Raw genomic sequence first — 19,776 nt, forward strand, 5'->3', positions numbered from 1 at the left:
TTAGCTCTGCTATCTTTAGGAAATAAACTATTTTCACTTTGGAAGATTTTCATTTTCATTTTACCTATAGAGCCTCTAAAAAATAACAATTTACCAAGAAGGATTATGGGATTTTTCTCTGTTGTGGCATTAACACTGATTTTATTTTTTAATTAGCAAGAAAATAAAAGTTTTTTCCCCAAAATTTATAACTTTAAAACTGAGATAAACCCAAAGAAAAAAACAAAAAATTGGATATTTATTAATTTAAAATGTCCTAAAACGTGAACAACTATATTTTTATAAAAAAAAACAACAACAACCACATTTAATAACAATTTTCTTAAAAATATCTGTAATCCAGTTTACCTAACAGAGCTTTAGACCATTTGCAGCCGTTCTACAGTTAAGGTCTGCTAACCAGCATCTGCTTGATGCGCCCAGGTCGCCATGGAAACACTGGGGTGCATTTTCCCCCAGTTGTTGAACAATATCCTCCACAGAGCTCCGCATGACATCACCGAACAGTTTTTACTGTCAAACGGCCTTTTTTAAATGGCTGTAATAACTCAGTAGTTGGAGGGTTTTATCTTTTATTTACTCGTTTGTTTTTTTAAAAGCCTTTCATGCATTTTATGGCCCTTTTTGACTGTAATACTGTCGTTTAGCACGTCGGTACCCAGATGCTGTCGCTCAGTGCTATGGGAATAAAGTTCCTCCATTCAATCATAGATCCGTTTGGGCATCAAAATGTGGAATAAGACAAAGAAAAATAGCGTTAGGGACCAAAAATAATTGTAACATCAAAGCGGGATAACTATAAAAGAAATTTAAAGATATTAATGGGAGGCTAAATCTCTTATGGCGGTTAAGGGAAAAAAAAAATCAAAACCCATTCAACAAAATCAAAGGACTTGTCGGGAAAATCCAAGTTTGGTTGTTTGATAAAAAATATATCAAACAGTTTTATTATTTTAATAAAATTTGTCCAATGCATTTCTGACCTGGGTGGCCAGGGCAGAGGGGAGGGGCATGTAGGCGTGTCAAGATGGGGCAGGTAGCGGCTATAGGCTATACAACGCAAGCCGCGACTATAATTTTTTTTTTACATGTTCTTGCTTATCCTATTAGTGCACGTCTTTCAAGATATTAACTGGCCAATCAGATGCCTTCACAAAAGTAGGTGGTGCCAACACGTTTGATTGACAGATTTTGTGCAGGGCTGTATACTACAACAAGCTCACTCTTGATTGGCCAGACTGGTTGCCATAGAAACATTGACTTAAGACCGACTTGGACCGATCCCGGTTTACCGACGACATCTGGCTCTAATATCGCGGTGTCCGTATCGCCAGAAAATGGCGACTGAATTGACTTCATTTGGTTGGAGCAACGTCTCACTCTCTCGCTCACTCCAATTCTTAGAGAGAGTCAATCTTTGCACTGTAAATATAGTTAGCACTAAAAAATAATGTTTTTTTTTCCCGCTTACACGACGTTGTTGTTCTCGTCATACGCTAGGATTCTGGTCACCTCCCAGTGTCCCGACGTCAGGTGTCGAACTTCATCCTGTTTGCTGTTGAACTAAAAGAAAGAGAGCTTCAGAGAACGGCAAATTCCGAGCTTTCTACGCCTTCTACGGATAGCGTGTGTGTGGAATTTTAACTAAACAAAAAAGTAGAAAATATGCTAGCACAGTGTCAAGTAAACTGGCTAAAAAGACAAGAAAAACAGGAAGATTTTGTTTGAATTCCAGGCAGACTGATGGGTTTTTCCTTAGAAAAGCAGCAGGTAATAAGAATGTCCTAGAAGGGATAAAGATCTCCGCCCGCAATCATAAAATCACCTCGCTACCCTCTGAGAAATAAATCCTTCCCTGGCTGGAAGACTTATTACATGGATATTTTCTGCTGCGATAATACAGCAGCCGGAGGCGGAGGCGTGCTGAGGATGAGGAGAGGAGCCGAAGAGTCTGTTTCCACTCACCTGCTTGGTGAACATGGTGATGTGGTGGAAATCTCCTTGACCTCCCTGTCTGACGGGCAGCGCGAGGAAGAACCTGCTCCTGTCGGTGGAGAACAGGGGCTCCTGTGTCTGCGGGCGGAAAGAAAGGGCTCATGGGAGAAAACGGTGCATGCATGAACGCTTTTCTGCTGCAGAGGAAGAGGAGCACTACCACGGCTACCACAAGACTCGCAGTAGCTTCAGCTTCCTCCAGGAAAAATACTCAGCGTACGATATTTTCAAGGATCACATAGTTAGCTTTTATGATGATGATCGTGATGCAAATCGGCAACACTATCAACTAAAGTACTCTAACAAATACTAGGAATGTACTACGGTACTGATAGGACTGTTCTTCGGCACACATGTTGCTATGGTCACCCTTTCATAGACACTGCTTTTGTCCCACTCAAAACATTTGTACCATCACTTCTACATGTTTACAAAAACCAACATAGCTGTACTCTGATACAGACCTCAATATACTCATGCAGACATTCAAACATAATCTCTTCTGTTTCATCAACACTGGTTCTGTCAGACTAAAACACTAGTACACATTTGCCCAGACGTCCAATAAACTTGTGTGATGACATTCCAGCGTCAAACAAACAGAAATACTCCAACGTACTCTGGAACAAATGTTTCTCCCTTACAAACACTGCTTTTGTCATACTTTCACTCCAACATCGGCACGGACAAAAAGACGAGGTGTAGTCGCATGTACCCGTACGCGAGGTCGACCTTTTGTGGTACTGCAGGTTCTTGGGTTGTACAGGCCTGTGCAGGGTTGCAGCGTTGTGTCTGGCAGATCGCTTGAGGCTCAATTAAAGTGGAACGTACGATTGTCGTACATGTATTGCTAAGTATTCATAAGGCTAGTGTAAGTTGTATGTATTTATGACATACAAGAGATGCTTTCGTACTATGTCCTTAAGCAACATTCTTGTCATTTGTAAAGCCTTATGGCCCAAAAAATGTGCGACGCCTCTGCATCCCACATACTTCAGTTGTACTTGTACTTGCTGTATAAGTGCTTTTGCAGCATGCCCATATATAAAAACATTTTCGCTCTATGAGTTCACAGAGTCGTCTAAGACCTTGATATTTCGTACAGGTCACCTCCGTGTCCCTTACAGGTTTTTAACCCACAGACATCCTATATCCACCCAGTACTTGTGTTGAGTTCGACACCCTTGCTCTAGCACAATATTTGTATACTCTTGCAGTACTTTGACCTTACTGCACCCCCCAATAAACATTTGTCAAAACACTAATCTTCCTGTGAATTTATATTCCACAAGTACAACAGCACTTTCACAGAAACCATGCTATACTCATACAGAATGACTCTTCACACAAGAAACAATGCTCACAGACATTCTGCTACATCGTCCAACAAATTCTACTATAAATAAAAAAATACTTTGCATTAATACACTAGGGTTCAATTCCCAGGGGGTGCAATGAGCCTCATCCGATGGTGGTCCTTGGGCAAGACCCTTTGAGCTACTGCCTAACTATGAAGCAACATGGGTGCCAAAGTCTGGGTCTCTCTGTACCGGTCCCCAGCCAGGAAGGGCATCCAGCGTAAAACTCTGGCAAACCACATGTGGGAGTATGCGATAGCTGATTCGCTGTGTCGACCCCTTGAGGGAACAACACCTACACATTACCTTTTGAACAAATACCAATGTCACAAACAAACTAATGTACCCACACTAACAAAATATTATTAGTATTCTATAAAATATGATGAAATGACGATCTGAATTGATTTGAAGGAAACATTTTCCACAACTTTGAGCAAAAATGACCTAAGAGGAACCTATAAATGTTCATCCTTTCAATGTTTTCCAACGTTCCTTTTTTAAATATACGATTTGATGCTTTAAGTACTTTACATTTTTGGCTCACAGACTCTTGTGGGCTCAAAAATAACATGCCATGCATAACCAACACACTCACCTGTCTGGATAACCACGTCTCTGAAGACTCTTCGTGTCTCTAAGGAAGAGAACATGATGTGAAAGTTCAACTTCTGCTAGACCTTTGTGAAGACTAAAATGAAACCAAATTACAAATAGAACATCTTGATAAAAAAAGATACTTCAAACCGTCCTTGAGGCAGCTTCTATCTAACAAAAATGGGGTTATTTGAAGTTTCAATCGGCACCTGCAGACAGGCTCCTACAGTGGTGTCGCACACTGTCAGCAGTGAGGAGTTCTGGGCCCGGTTGAGCCACCGTACGGCCAGGTGAGTGTCACTGATCCATTTCACCATGGTGATGTAGAAGTCCCTGCAAAAAAGGCATCAGGGGATTTAAGTCTCTTGGTTCGGTTGGCGCTGCAATAAGCCGCAGCGTGGTCCGTTACCGATGTCTGAGATGATCTGGAGGCTGCAGCTCCAGAGTGTGAGTCGCACCAAACAGGTTGACCACGGACAGTTTGACCGCCGGATTCGTCTGACCGGCCTAAAGGGTCAAGATCACAGATTTATGGTAAACACCATTAGTTTGGGGGAACCATCAACCAGTACAATTACCTAATCAATACATTTGATTCATATTTCATCCTTGAAAATTGAGCCCAATGAGTTATGTAGATTAGAGTCGTTGTGCTGCGAGTTGCACAAGCAAAGTTGGACGTCATATTGCTAATAGATCTAGAAAACATCCAACAACGTCCTTGTTCTGTCTTGTTTCTGTTTCCTGTTTTATTTTGAAAGGGTTTTCTGTTTTGTCTGGTTTCTTGAGTTTTACTTCCTTTGGTCCCCATCTGCCCTGATCGTTTTCACCTGTGTCTTGTCTGCCCTGTCTGTATTTAAGTCTTGTCTCTGCCTTCCTCCTGTGCTGGTCCATTAGTCTTGTCATGGTGTTTCATGTCATGCTGGCTCTTGCCACGTTCCATGTTTCATGTTCCTCGCCTCGTCAAGTAAGTTTTGTTTGTTCAGAAATCCTGCTCTGCAGTGCTTTGTGTTTGGTTTTTGTTTATTAAAACCCCTAGTCCCTGATCCTCGTGCCTCCGCCTCTGCTACTGGGTCCAACCGGCTCTCAAGCCACCCCCGCACCGTGACATTTTAGGACGTATAGAGGCTGGGTGGGATCAACTACATTGTGTTTCCTATATAATGATGTATTTATTTACAGTAAAGCTCCTTGTTCTAAAACAATACCACAACCTGGGGCTTTTTAAATTATTTTTAATTTAAAAAAAATTAAATCAGACCAAAATTAAGTATTTTATTGTTATTTTACTGCATCTGCTAAGCCATGTCTCATTGCTTACTGCCCTTTTCAATACGTTGTCACTCTTTACATATACTGGACAATGGCAATAAGGTAGTGTAGCGTCTATATATTTCATAAATTGAGATACTCCACCATTTCCACACTGAGCTTTTGTTTACAATTAGACGACCTTGCTAGAAACCTAAAATGTTCACTGTAATATTCATTAATTAAGTTGGACTTGCCAGCAGAAATAAATTTTTGTTTACTACATTTTACTTCATTTAACTATGGTGAAAAGGGTGGAGTGAGTTTTATTTTATCAATTAACCTGTTTAGTTTGTACTAAATCTCACAACAGTTGTGTGTAGTTTTTCTTTTGATTTGGCAGGTGGCTGGACCGACAGGTGCTTAGAGCCATTTTTAGATCGTTGTTGGGTCGATAGTGGTGAAATAGATAGTGGTTTCTAGATGTCACTTTTGGTTTTTTACCATTCAAAATTCAACTGGTGATTTGTTAGGGCAGTGGTCCTCAACTTCTGAGCTGCAGACCGGTACCGGTAAAAAAAAAAAAAAACCTACCTACATTTTTCAATTCTATTTATAATCTGATTCTGAAGTTTTATTTTGAAAGACTGTTGGATTCTCTGGATTACCTCCGACTCATTCCCATTGCGTAAAGTTGCTCGTTCACGTGTCGAAAATCCATCCGCTTTCTTAAAGCGTCAAGCCCGACCGCTAAATTGAAACTCCCGAGCTAGCCAAACGTAATTTGAAAGTTTTTCGCGGAAAAGTGTCAGAGATGAAACAAAAGAAGAGCGTTCGACCATACAATGAAATAAATCTGCACTTTAAAAGAAAAAATAAACAGACGATTACACAGAACATAATAATAATGTAGAATATTCAGCAACCAGCTGTATAATGTTCCCAGGATGCTGCTAATAAAGTTGTTCAAATGGTGGATTCACTTTTAAAAATACCAATTTTAGGCTAAAGTTTGCTTAGGATTTTTTTTAGCTTCCACTTTGACAGTTGGGTTGAAGATAAAATTTACCCTTAAAAGTTAGGGGTAACTGGAGGCTAAAAAAACCCCCAAAAAAACAGATGTCTTAATTTAACTTCTACAATTTTTCAGCTATTTAAACCATTTAACTACTAAAATGTTCAGCTCTTTCAGATTTTTCCAGCTATGAATTTTGGTCCTTCAAATCCTCAAACTTTGCAAGATATTCCAGGATTTTTGCCTCCATTGAAATATATGGGGAATCTTTGAAAACCTTTGATTCTTTCTGTGGTACAGAAGCTCGCTGGTTTGATACCTGGCGCTGGCATTTTTCACATAGAAAATCTTTTTTGTTATTGTGCTGTTTTCACTTTATTTATGGTCAACTTTGATCATTTATTAATTTTTTGTTGCTCATTATTACACTTTCAGTTAAATTTTTATTCGGCAATGTAGCATTCAACCCTGCATTTTCTTCTGGAAATGCAGCTACTTCTTGTCTTAAATTAATTTTTTGGTTCACTTATGTTCTGTACATTTATTAAATCAGCTATAGTACATAAGCATGAAAGTCATTGTCCAACAACACGAAAGGTTTCAGAAACATAAATGTCAATAAAGATATCCTCACCATGGGGTACGGGTACTGCAGGCCTCGAGGGTAGGTGCTGCCGGTGAACTGCGGGATGCCCATTTTAGGCACCAAAGAGTCATTGATGGTGAGGAAGGCCAGACGTTCGCTATCCGGTGACCACCAGTGAGCCAGGTGGGAGTTCAGGATCTCCTCTGACGGGACAGGAAAGACCTGTAGGTTATTTTCAGTCCATCCCCGTTTAATTTGTATTTTTTTCTGGGACTCATCCGTGCTGTAAGGCATTAGTGACAGTTTGATGCAACTTGCTTTTCATCTCTGTTGTAATTTTTTTCAAAAACATTTTCCCTACTTGACAAATTTGTCCAGGTTCCCGGTCAAAATCAAAAATCAATTCAACGAATTTCTTGTTGATGGAGTCTGATACTCTTTACGAAAACTATCCGAAAAGTAGCCATCATTAAAGGCCGTGTCCCACAGCTGCTACGTACGTTTGAAAATTGGTCATCCGTCAATATTTAGGTGGAAAAAGTGAGAGAAATTGTGAAATTTTAGTTACACAAGTTACGTGAAATGTTCATTAGCGATTCGTGCGTCAATTTTGGAATTTGAACGTGAGATGTGCGGCGTAGATGCGACATAAAAGTTATGCATCGGTGGTTTGTGGATGAAAAGTCAGTTAGACAAACGTGGAACAGTCGTAGAAAGACACACATTGGCAAATGCATCTAGCAAAAATTACGTACAATTGCGCAAGACTTGCGTAATAATTGCGTATAAAGTGCGTAAAATGCCCGCATACTACGTAATTCTCAACCGACCACATATTTTGAACAGCTCAAAACCGAATTCACATAAAAACCCGTCGGCCAAAACCCTCTACGGACATCTGTGCACATTGACGAATGGCGAAACACTTAGGAATGACGTATATCACGCATGTATCACGAAAGATCAACAATTCATACGTGGAAAATGCGCAGAAGTACGTAGCAGCTGTCTGACATGACCTTTAACCCTTCCACGGCCGTCATGGCCTTTAATGACCTGTTGAATTTTTGACGAGGACAGAAGGGGTTGAATTGTTGCACGTCAGACAGTTTATGATAATGAAAACGTCCTTGTGCCCTGCCGCCGCATATACCTTACTTTACTGCCAAAGGAGCCCCCTTTACCATCACCCTTTTATCTGCGAAGAGAATAATAGCTGGTCTCTTCTCAACGTCAGAGAATCTGAAGCATTTTTTTTTTATTTATACTGGGGCAACTATTGTGGTATATGAGGTATACCTTATCTTGTCTAGCTAACCAGTATTGACTCAACCTGGCATTGTTATAGACATCAATTAGAAATGTGGATTACTTTGTTCACAAGTGTAAACCATTACAGTCATTCTTATATTGATACTTGCTAACTAACCGATGCTTTTCGGCCCAGGTCTCCCCTGAAAAAGATCTTGTCTCAATGAGACCTCCAGGTAAAATAAAGGTTAAGTAAATACAATAAAATAAAAACTAATTCCTTCTGGCTACTTGGATTTTAACAATATCACACATGACGATGATTGTAAAAGGAAATTTAATAGAACTTTGTCTACAAACGGGGTTATGTATTTTTAGAACTCTCAAAGAGAAGAATTGACATCAGTGTTCAAACCCACCTTCATACAACCAGTCAGCCAGACCATTGAAAATGACTTCTTCCATCCCAGAAGAGGTGATTCTAAGGGAATTGCTCCGCACATCCGACTGGTAATATATGTTGTTCTCAAAGATGTAGATCTGACAGGAAAACAGAAGGTCTGAATGGACACCCACAAACTTTGTCATGAAAAGGAAGAGATGAAGTGGATAGCAGTTAACAGAGGGGTTTCTTGCTGATTCTAGTTCCCTCCTATCAAATAAACATACCTCCACCACTGTGCTTTACAGTTGGTTTACACTGTGGTTGCTTATCCCCAAACCTGTAGCTTTCGTCCACCCTGAGACCCTTTCAACTTCAAAAAATAGAAGTGTCAGCCTATGCTGGAGACTTTTACCTGTGGATTCCCTCCACATTTCAGGAGGTAATGCTAAACTTTGAAAGCCATCCTCGTCTCTGACTTTCTGCCAACTCAATCTGCTCAGTGCAGGATTATGTGACTCGGCTGTGGCAGAACATCCAAACAAGGCTCAACCCGCATCTTCACTGGAGCAGAACTGGACATTTTCTATGACCCAATAAGGTTTTACCCTATTTAATGATTGGCTGAACATTGTCTATAATTTACATAACCCATTAAAGCGCTTAACGGCTGCTTTCCTAAAATCACCATGACGGACCTATGAAACTACCGACTGTTTCATGCTTTTATTGAGCTGCTAAAACTTCTTGGTCAAAACCATTAAACGCTTTGTTTTTTTTATTATGATGTGCATCACTATTCATCCAAAATTCTCTTTATATGGTCTAAAAACATTCAATACTGCATTGAAAAAAAATCTTTATTGTTTTAATATTTATAAAAAAAGGTCAAGCTATTTATTCCTTTACAATCTGACCATCTTAGATCTAAAGATAGGTTGTATTAGGTGTGAGGTAACTATAGATAAACGTTTGAAACATTACATTTGGAGTTCTACAAGGTCCATGCTAGGCCCCCTCCTTTTTAAGCATTTACAAGCTTTCTATATTATTTATTTTGTTTTATCATAATGAAAAGCACTTTGTGTGATGTTTTTATAGGAAAAGTGTTATATAAATAAAGTTTGATTGGTTTCGATTTTATTAGTGTCAGTATTTGACTATTGAGGTTCTTGGGAGTTTTTTTTTTTTTGCGTTTTTCTGAGAGAATAAAAGCTTACATTTTGCATTCAGAGGATTTTCTTGAACATTCTTAGAGTAATTCTCACTTGAATGACATTCTGAAAAAGTAAACTGAGAAAACAGCACAGACTCAAAGCGAGTATATTAGAAGCAGCCACATCCTGGCAGCAGATCCCTACGGAGCGACATGGACTCATGGAAACAATCAAAGTGAGACAAAGAAAATGAGCCTGGATCAGCCTTACCAGCTGGTGTCCTTGTTTGCCCCAGGATGCATGTTGAAGCATCGCGTTCTTTACCTCTGGAGGGTTGAGCTCCCATACTTCCCTGGTAAACAAACAAACAAACAACCGAAAGCCATCTGTTTTTATTTTTTGAGACGCCACCAACGCCAATGGGAGTGGGCAGCATATCAAACGGGCTTACCTTGTGTAGATGTTGTACACGCTGTACGACGCTGTGTACGAGTGTCTGTACACCTGCAACGAGAGCTCAAGACTTCAAACACTCATCCAGATCTCAATGCAGTGTTTGCTTGTTCATCATGAGCGTTAGGTTCCAAAAATAACCTAAAGTACACATTTAAATGAGTACCGATATGAACGAAAAAACAAAGATCTGATCGCGATCGAGGGTTTATGTAGATTTGAAAAAGCAAAACGCATTCTGAATGGGGGAGACAGCAAATCAGGACACAGGTCCTGTAAAAAGAACGAGAAAAAGCATGGAAAATTGCACTTAAAACATTGGCAAACAGTTAAATCGGGACAGCTGATCTGTGACAAAGGGAGGGACCGCTGTATTAAGACTCAGACCTAAACGTTTAAGATGGAGGGATACAGCGGATTCAACGTTCAAGCGACTGCTTCTAATGAAAAAATGTCAAAGTAAATGCGTATGTAAGCTCATTTCGTGCTTCTGTGTTCAAAACACTCACGTTGCTACAAAAGGTTTTAAGTAATTAATCGTGCTCTACGTACAAAATGCGACACAATTCAGCGATCATTGAAAGTCCAACCATCTGAACTCTGACCAAACAGGGATTCAGGATTTGGTAGTGACGTATAGGTAGCAATCTTTTCATAACAAAAAAGTGCTAACTGTTTGAAAATTGATCACAGAGGAGAAATGATTAACTGTGGTTTGTAGCCGGACAAAATTCTACGACACCAAGTTTTTGGTATATCTCAATATAAAAAGCTTTGATTGACATTTCGCACCACCCCTCTTCCAACTGTAGGTACATACGCTAGTATCGGATAACAGACCCTTGCGGACACCGTATGCTAAAAGCGCGCTCAAGAACCTGTGCCACACAGCTATTCTGGGATTCTACCATAAGGCAGTTATTCTTGACCATGGGGCCATGGCCCAATCACGGGCCGTGAGCGCCAACTGGTCGGCCGTAAAAAAACAAAATCTATTCTGAATCAGTGGGCTGCGGGACCTGAATGCAGCCTCCAACCACTTGGTGGCAGTAATGCTTCATTCAGGTGTTGTAGCATGCACCAATATGCAGTGTAACCACAAAAAAATATTATCTGTGTCCAAATTGCCACCTTAACCGCTAACTACTAAAAAACAATATAGTGTGGGACTATGTAGTGCCCTGGATTTTAAAAGTAATTCGGACACTAAGCTCACAACACTTTTTTCTAATGGCGAATATGATGACTTCGATTTCACAAAGTGTAAATCTCACTGATATAAGCGTTTAGTGACGACTATTTATGAATCCACTGTGTTCTGAAGAGAAAAACGTTGATGGGTCATTAAAAAATACATTTAAATAACATTTTCTTGCCAAAAATTGTTTAAACGCAATGCATTGTGGTCTATATTCACCAATACACTGGTTTTTCGCAGGGACTTCAAGAAAATTTCTAGGGCCAGCATTATTGCACCAGTCCATAGTTGGCCCCGCCAGAATCGCTGTATCTGTACCTTTTGACTTGATCCCTTAACATTAGATGAGGTCGTCCTACAGGAAAACAATCTCTTTTTCAAGCGGGGTGTTCATCGGCTTAACTTTAACAAGAACTGATGTGGAGATTGGGTTATATTGGTGGTACTTAGCAAAAAAAAAAAAAAAAAGGTGTATCCTATGCAAAGAAACCGGCCATACTTAAAGAGCCACTCAGACCATCTTCTGACCTGCTGTAAAAGCTTTCTTTGCTGTCCGACTAGCTTACATCTCCTCATACACCAAACATGACATCTGCTGTACGGAAAAAAAATATCCAGATCCATGACGTACATGGATCCAGTCATCTACAAGTGGATCCATCAGAATGGAGCAGAGCAGGGAGCTTGTGGCCCGCCCAGCATATTTTAACGTCACAAATACCATGTTCTTCTAACGGCATTTTTGTGTCTGCTTCTGATTCACAACAATTTGAAAAAAGAAATCTTCAGAAATGCAGATTTACGCTTAATTTTCTTTATATATGTCCTCCATTAACTGAAAAATGCCACAAGAACATGTTAAAAGTGCCACAAAAACACTGTATTTTCATCATAGTGGGTCTTTAAGGTTCAATCTTTGGTTGTGAACTCTTGGCTTAAATCAGGTGATTTTTATTGAAGCAGTATTGACTTGAAAGGAGACTGTTAAAGTGATTTAGGCACCTCCTCTGGCTTCTTTTAAAGTACATTGACAGATGTTTCTGACTTGTCCCACCGGAAGGTCTTGGAAGTTCTAAGGACGCCGGTTTGATGAATGGACCACCATAACTCGGGTATGATTTTTGTGCTTTTCAATTTTTTATTTAATTCCAAGCAGATCCTTGAAACTAGAGATGCTTTTAATTTAAAAATCTTTGGAGTGTTCTGCTGTCCACACACAATTTCCTCCACTCCTCTGCATGGATCCGAATTTGTAAACAACTGTTAAAATCAATGAAAAACCTCCACTGACGGCTATAGTTAGCGTACACAAAATGCCGAAAGAAACGATCCGATCACAAACACACACGACAGGAAAAATAGTAACTCTGCGCTCGTTGGGTGAAGGTGAGAAATGTGTTGGTGTTCAGTCCATTAATCCAAGTATTCATGGTTTTTTTATCAGCTTTGGGCAAGCTCGCTTCCGCCTCCGACTGGAAATTATCCGATGCATCAACGTTAATCTTTTTCAAGCCAATTCCAGTTTTGTTACTTGGTGGAGACGAAAAAAAAAGAAGCTGAAATTACGTGTTGGAGCGCAGTATGGAATGAATGTAAAACGTTCCCAACTCCAAGTTTGAGACACAACCCGACCCAAAAAGACTGATAGGATTTTTAATTGAAGATGAATTGGTTTTAAAATATAAAGTAATTAAATTTTTTTCCAAAAATGGACCTTCATTTGATGATTTGAACTCACCGGTTTCACATTGTAGGCAAAGAGGGCGTACTTCAGGTCTGCAGACAGCGAGTACTTTGCCACTTTAAAGTCCACCTGCAAAAAGCAAGGAGAGATTATTTCTAAAATTATAAAAACAGAGACAAAACAGGACAAATAGGCTTCTAAACGATTGATTCAATTCAATACAGTGATTTCAGTTAGCATCATCTGACTGGTTTGATGTAAAATTAGCTTAGCGATGGCCTTTAGCTAACAATATTGGGTTGAGTTTATTGTTAAAGCGACACAAAAAGAAACATTGAGTTAAGGGTTTATTATGCAGATTATTCCAGACATATATTATATAAAGAATGTCGATAAAAAGCATGAAGCACAATCAGTGGTTGGAAAATATATTGAGTTTGCTTGTTTGTCATCACTGGTTTTCATCTGTTACCAAATTTTGTAACTTTCTGGTTTAGACCTGACATTGAGGTCAGTGGAAAAAAGCAGATGTAATTACATTTTTTAAAATGTTCTATTAATGTTTGAGCTTGATGATGCTCTCCAGGATCTGCTAGTTAGAAAAAGAAAACAAACGTTTTGTTTGTAGCTGTGTTCAAAGAGGCCCTCCAAATGGGTGACTAACTACAAGCCACTTTTACTTTTTCTTTTCTTGCTTGCTTGGTTTAACAAGCTTACCTAATCCTCATCAAATCCCCTTATGCAAAGCATTTCACCAGATTCAAGGAAACATGTGTCCCGACAAAACGGTCGGTAGTGTGGGAGCGATGACGACCACACGGGTGTGCCGATTTGTCTAGGAACAAATGGATTATGGAGCGGCAACAGGATTATACTGATGCAATTCTGGAAAGGGGTAAATTTAACATCCCTACGCTGTAAAAATCTCTTTTTTTGGGGGTAGATTTAATGACAGAGCCGATACGGATGCAGAATATCATATTCAATGGATTAAAAAAGGTAGAATATTTAAAGCTGGGAGATTTAGTTTCACTTTTATAAACCTTTAATTTGAATTTTCACTACTAAACCACAAAACTACACCAACTTTGAGTGAATTTAATTTCACTCACTCTTATTTTTTGTAACATAATTGGCAAACCTCGTTATAGTAAGGAACTTCCCTTCTGTGCTCTGTTAACCATAATCCATCACGTACGTGCTAGCTAAATGAGTTAAAGCTAATGACGCGCAGCATTATTAGCATATCGAGGGTACATTTTCTTACAAATCTTTGTGCTTTTGCACTTTTATCCATCAGTCAGTCCGACTTTATTACCGGGGTTCACAGTAACGCTAGAACTTGTTTGTAACACGTTACATGTTAGCTATGTTAGCCACATTAGCCTGTAACTCTTAACGTTGCTCAAAAAAAACAAAAAACAGACAAATACAGCTAAAACAGATATTAGTGCAACTATGCTAACTCCCAACCTGGTTAGCATTACCAAAAAAAAATAAAAAAAATCTGACATTGACACATATTAGCCGAATTAGCAAACTCACAATAACTGACTCTAAATCTAGTTTGCAACACGTAAAAAAAACAGACCAACACTGCTTCAGTAAACATAATTGACACCACACAAACTCCCAACCTTGTTAGCCACACCAAAATAACTGTTACGCCATTGCTAAATTTTAGCTGTGTTAGCGTATTTACATAAACTATAACTGTCACTCTAGTTTGCAACACATAAAAAAAAGAAGAGTGATACAGCTTAAACAAACGTTACTGAGACTATGCTAACCTCCAACCCAGTTAGTACTACGTAAAAATAACAGACTGATGCCGCTGCAACAACTGTAATTATACTAAATTGCAGACTTGTTAGCCAACATTAAAAATAAAAATCTGACACTGCTACACATTAGCATATTTACCTATAGCTCCCAACCTTGTTTGCGACAGAAAAAAACAACAACAATCTGAAACCACTACATGTTAGCAGTGTTAACATATTCACAATAACATCCAACCATACACTTTATATGAATTCCCATATATAGGATATGATCATTATTTAAGAGCGCTCCAAATGACTTTGTCAACACTGTTCTGCTTGCATTTTAAGTTAGAACTAAAAGTCTGCAGATAAAAAAAAGTGATCTTTAAGAGGTGTTAGCATTTCTGGTTTGCTGGCAGCCAACATGTTTCCTTTTTTATTTGCAAGTTTGTTGCAATTTTAGCACCCATGCAGTAGAAAATTTAAGTTTTGGAAAGAATGGTTTGTGAAGCACTAATCTACATGTAAACTCCAAAAGTTGATCCATAATGTTCATACTTTGAAAAAGTAAAATAACCTATATTAAAACACAGAACCATCTGAGGTAGGCTAACAGAGCTAAGAAGAGAAATGGGAGCACTTACAAATGTTTTGTTGCTCAGAATGAGCTCCGTCTCATTCAGTTTGAAATTAAACTTGACCACATGACCATCTCTGTTCCTGTACACCACCTCGGACTCTGAAAACAGAAGAAACAAGTGAATAAAGTTACTGCAGCAGTTCATAAATACTTAACCCTTTATTACCGGAACCGTTGGCGGTGACGGAAAAACAACACATTCTTCAAACCACCGTAACTCTTCTATTGTTTATGCAGTTAACATAATTGTAAAAGATACTGAAGCTACATTGTTTGTATCAGAATCCATTGGAATTGCGTTGATTGCAAAAACAGGGTTAGAACGTTAATGAACATCAACACTAGGGCTAAAATATTCAAAGGTTAATGTCCTCCTTCTTGAAACATTTCAAGAAACTTGACTTTGAATCCAGATGCGTCCCCTGGATACTTATGAACCATAACCAGTAGTCCATAAAGAGGTCCACCTCAAGACAAAGTCAAAAAGATATTTTCTACAGGTTTCAAAAATACAATTGCCAGTATTACCTTTACCCTTTAAACTGAAACTGAATTTGAACTATTATGCTAAACCTGTTAGATGTTCCAACAGATCCAGTTAAAGCACAAAGTAGTCGACCTGAAACAAAGCCATTATTGGTGCCAAAGCCTCGTTTGCACTAAGTGGTAAAGTTCTGTCCGATTTAGAATGGTTGGACCGTCATGGTGCATACAGGATGTAGACCGATTGTGTAGCTTTGCATCATAATAGTGAAAATACAGCAAAAGCTAAAATATTAACAACGGAGGTCATCTAGCAGGTCATTTTTTTCCCGCTTGACATCTGGTACTTCGTATATACCAGACATTTAATCCTGTTTGAGAGAAGATTGAGGGCAACAAAGCGGAATGCGCTTTTTCTGGTTTGGTGCTTTATTTTGTCGTAATTACCTTCCGCCAATCATCGTGTCCGGTCTGTGCCATTTTTCTATGGGCACACAACCAACGGGTTCAGCTAAATTGGTCAGTCTATGAAAACACCAGACCGAACTGGACTGGAAACGAGGCTCAACTTTATCAGCATGTGAACTGCACCTCGGATTCGCCCCTTATGACACTCAAAAGATTATCCTTGTTCTCCTTGGCACTGATGTTAATTAAATGTAGATGGACAGTAGAATCATCCCGTCTTCATGTGGGTGCAATTAAATTCACAATCATATAAATCTTAAAACTGTGCCAGATTTACCGTTAATTGCACTTTGTTATGTCCACTGGTCCCTTGAATCTCTAATGACCACAGAAGGCTGTGGTGAAACCATTGTTTTGAGTGTTTGGTGTTTTTACAGGTATAATCACCAAACTGTAAATGAAACCTGGTTTGGATAAACACGTTGTTTTAGGTCAAGTTATTTACGCATTTTTGTTAGCTGTTAAACAAAAATTACAGTCCGTGTGTTTAAAAAAAAAAGAAATGTAGATTTTTAAAACTACCGACTCAAGCCTGAAACTGTTGGCGCACTTATTCATGTATTTTGCCACCATTAGCCAAAGTATTGTTTAGTGTTATGGTATTAAATGTGGATAGGCTTATAGATGTCAGAGCTGACCACAAATAAAACAACTGTTTAGTCGCAAAGATGGGCAACTTCAGGCCTCGAGGGCCGCTGTGTCTGCATGATTTCCAGATATCCAAGCCCTACTCAGGACTGATTACCTGGTTCAGGTGTGTCCAGCAAATTAGAACACGCCAGAGCAGGATATGCTGAAAATACATGCCGGAATGCGACCCTCAAGACTTGAAGTTAACTATCCCTGGTAGGGAATCTGGTTTATTGAAGAATTAAAGCCCCAATCATTCTGGACCAGTTTTTTCCTTTTCTGTAAAGAGAGACAAAATCTTTATGTGGTCGTGGTAATTATCTTAAAATAAGGCTTTCTCTACCCACTCCATATGTGGGATGGTGTCACAATTTAAACGGTTTGCCAAATAAGAAATTTTATGAACCTCCGGGGTCTCAAATTGGTGCTATTCCATTTTATATGGGTGGGAAGTCTTCCAAACATCTAAAAACATCCCTTCCAATATAGAGCATTATCTTTCATACGTGTTCTAATCCACCTGAAAGAATTGTGACCATTTTTGCTGTTCAGGTTAGGCTTTAGCTTGCTGTAAGAACGTTTCATCTTCATCCAACGATTAGGGAACACGTAAACAAACGTAGAACATGCATGATTTGATTTTGCACCGTTTCTATGCAATTCATTTGTGATTTGTAAGTCATTTTAATTTGATATGTGCGCCGTATACGTGATATAAAGACATGCATCGTTGGTACATGCAGGAAAAGTCCGTTAAACACTCGGCCGCGGCTGTGGTGCCGCGGTAGGAGGGTCGACCCAAGACGGGTTTGATTCCCACCTTGCACGCCCATGAGTCGATGTGTTCTTGTGCAAGACACTGAACCCCACCTTGCCTCTGGTGGTAGGTGGGCACCTGTGTTCGGCAGCGGAACCGCCACCAGTGTGTGAATGTGTGTGAATGTGTTGGGCCTTGTAGGAATAAAAGTGCTATACAAGTATACGCCATTTACGCCATACATGGAACGGTTGTGGAAAGACACAAATTTGCCAATATATCTCGCAAAAAAAAAAATCATGCACAATTGCACAAGATTTACGTAATATTTGCATAGAAACTACGTAAAATACTCAAACTGCATAATTCTCCACCGAGCCAGCTCAAAACCGAATTTACGTAAAGACCCGTCGACCAAAACCCTCGACAGACATCTGCGCACATAGACGAATGACAAACACAAGAAACATGAATTATCACGCATGTATCACAAAACACTGAAAGGTCATACATGAAAAATGCACAAAATGTATGCAACGGTTGTATGACACGGCCTCCAGAGAAGCCGGTCACTCATCCAGACAAGTTTCCCTTTGAGCGCGGTGTACAGACAGGCTACAATTTCTTTCTCCTGATGCGGTGATTCATGTTTAAGCCTTCCTCATCAAAGTGAACCAGCAGCAGCTGTGTCTCTTTTTTCCCCCTTCTCTTTCATTCAGAGCGAATTTGTTGCTGATTACAGGGAAGGCAATCATTCCCTCTCTGGCGTGAGTGTGCTGCAAAATGCAAATGCTAAAAAGCTAATGTGGATTCACTTTGTTGGGAGTAGATTTATGGCAGGCTTCACATGGACGATAGATAATAAAAAAACACTAAACAAGTGGGAAACAGCTTCAATTCTAGTCTCTTCCAATCTAATTAAACATTATCTCTGAAAGACATTAAACATATGGCTCTGATGTCAACTTCTGCTTCTGGAAATTTATCTACCACATTTAAAAACAGTTTTTGCACTGGCAAGAAGATGTGCTTAACCATAAAAGCAAGCATGTGGCCCTTCCTATTGCTCCAATTTTAGGGTTATTTGGACACACCCAATTGCTGCAAATGCCCGTTGGAGCAATAAGAAGAAGCCATTGGGGCATTTGGAGCTGTAGCTGTGTCCAAAAGGGTTTTCTAAAGGGGCAGATGTAGGTAGAGCGTCCAGACTGGGTGTCCCTCCGCCGGTAGGGTGATCCACTTCACAAGCGCATCGCGGAGGAGAAACGCTTTTCTACTCCGAAACGGGTTTATATTTAAATGCAAGTAATGACTTTTTACAGTGTCGTGTATTTACTGACGTAGTTGACTGACGACTATTGATGACATCATCAAGCTGTAGTAACGTACAAGTGTGAAGGCACCATTTTCCCCATAACTCTCTGCTTGGAGGGATAAATGTAGAAGTAGGGAGAAGCCGTAGGGTGAATTTGGGCTCGGCCTACTACATTTCCATCCATCCATCCATCCATCCACCTTCCTCCACTTATCCGGGACCGGGTCGCGGGGGCAGCAGTCTAAGCAGAGATGCCCAGACTTCCCTCGCCCCAGCCACGTCCTCCAGCTCCTCTGGGGGGACCCCGAGGGGTTCCCAGGCCAGCCGACAGACATAGTCTCTCCAACGTGTCCTGAGTCTTTCCCGGGGCCTCCGCCCAGTAGGACATGCCCAGAACTCCGGTCTTCCCTCACTCTTGAACAATACCCCAAGGTATTTAAACTCCTCCACCTGGGGCAGGGACACTCCACCCACCAAGAGATAGATGGCTGCTAAATTTAAAGTTTATAATTTGAATCCCAAATATACACTAACCCTTTAACACCAGAGATGTTTTTAATCGCCAGTTATTGAAGCTTTCAAGTGACCAATCAGATGCATCAGTAAAAGTATGTGGTGACCTCTGGCACTCACCTCGAATGTATTCTTGACAGATTCTCTCGAGCTGCTTCCAGCCGAAGGGGTTTAGACTTCCAACAAGCTTACTCACGATTGGCGACAATTGTTGCCATAGAAACATGACTCAGATCAACTCGGACAAATCACTGTCATCTGACTCCAAATGACGGCC

At 39.9% G+C, this 19,776-nt stretch overlaps 1 protein-coding gene across 3 annotated transcripts in view; it reads right to left on the reverse strand.

The window, feature by feature from the left end:
• The window catches only part of LOC101170570 (inactive dipeptidyl peptidase 10), an 82,463-nt gene that overhangs the window by 21,434 nt on the left and 41,253 nt on the right, over positions 1-19,776 (reverse strand). For all 3 annotated transcript variants that reach the window (XM_023963965.2, XM_078939461.1, XM_023963967.2), the window contains exons 4-14: positions 15,338-15,432; positions 12,982-13,056; positions 10,044-10,096; positions 9,863-9,944; positions 8,473-8,593; positions 6,851-7,005; positions 4,360-4,457; positions 4,160-4,283; positions 3,952-3,990; positions 1,966-2,073; positions 1,472-1,563 (exon numbers count right to left, since the gene is read on the reverse strand). In XM_023963965.2, coding sequence (XP_023819733.1) covers positions 1,472-1,563; positions 1,966-2,073; positions 3,952-3,990; positions 4,160-4,283; positions 4,360-4,457; positions 6,851-7,005; positions 8,473-8,593; positions 9,863-9,944; positions 10,044-10,096; positions 12,982-13,056; positions 15,338-15,432 — 1,042 coding nt within the window. The remainder of the gene's footprint in view (positions 1-1,471; positions 1,564-1,965; positions 2,074-3,951; positions 3,991-4,159; positions 4,284-4,359; positions 4,458-6,850; positions 7,006-8,472; positions 8,594-9,862; positions 9,945-10,043; positions 10,097-12,981; positions 13,057-15,337; positions 15,433-19,776) is intronic.

Source organism: Oryzias latipes, chromosome 2, assembly GCF_053564925.1.
Source record: "Oryzias latipes strain Hd-rR chromosome 2, Olatipes_Hd-rR_3.1".
Classification (NCBI taxonomy): Eukaryota; Metazoa; Chordata; class Actinopteri; order Beloniformes; family Adrianichthyidae; genus Oryzias; species Oryzias latipes.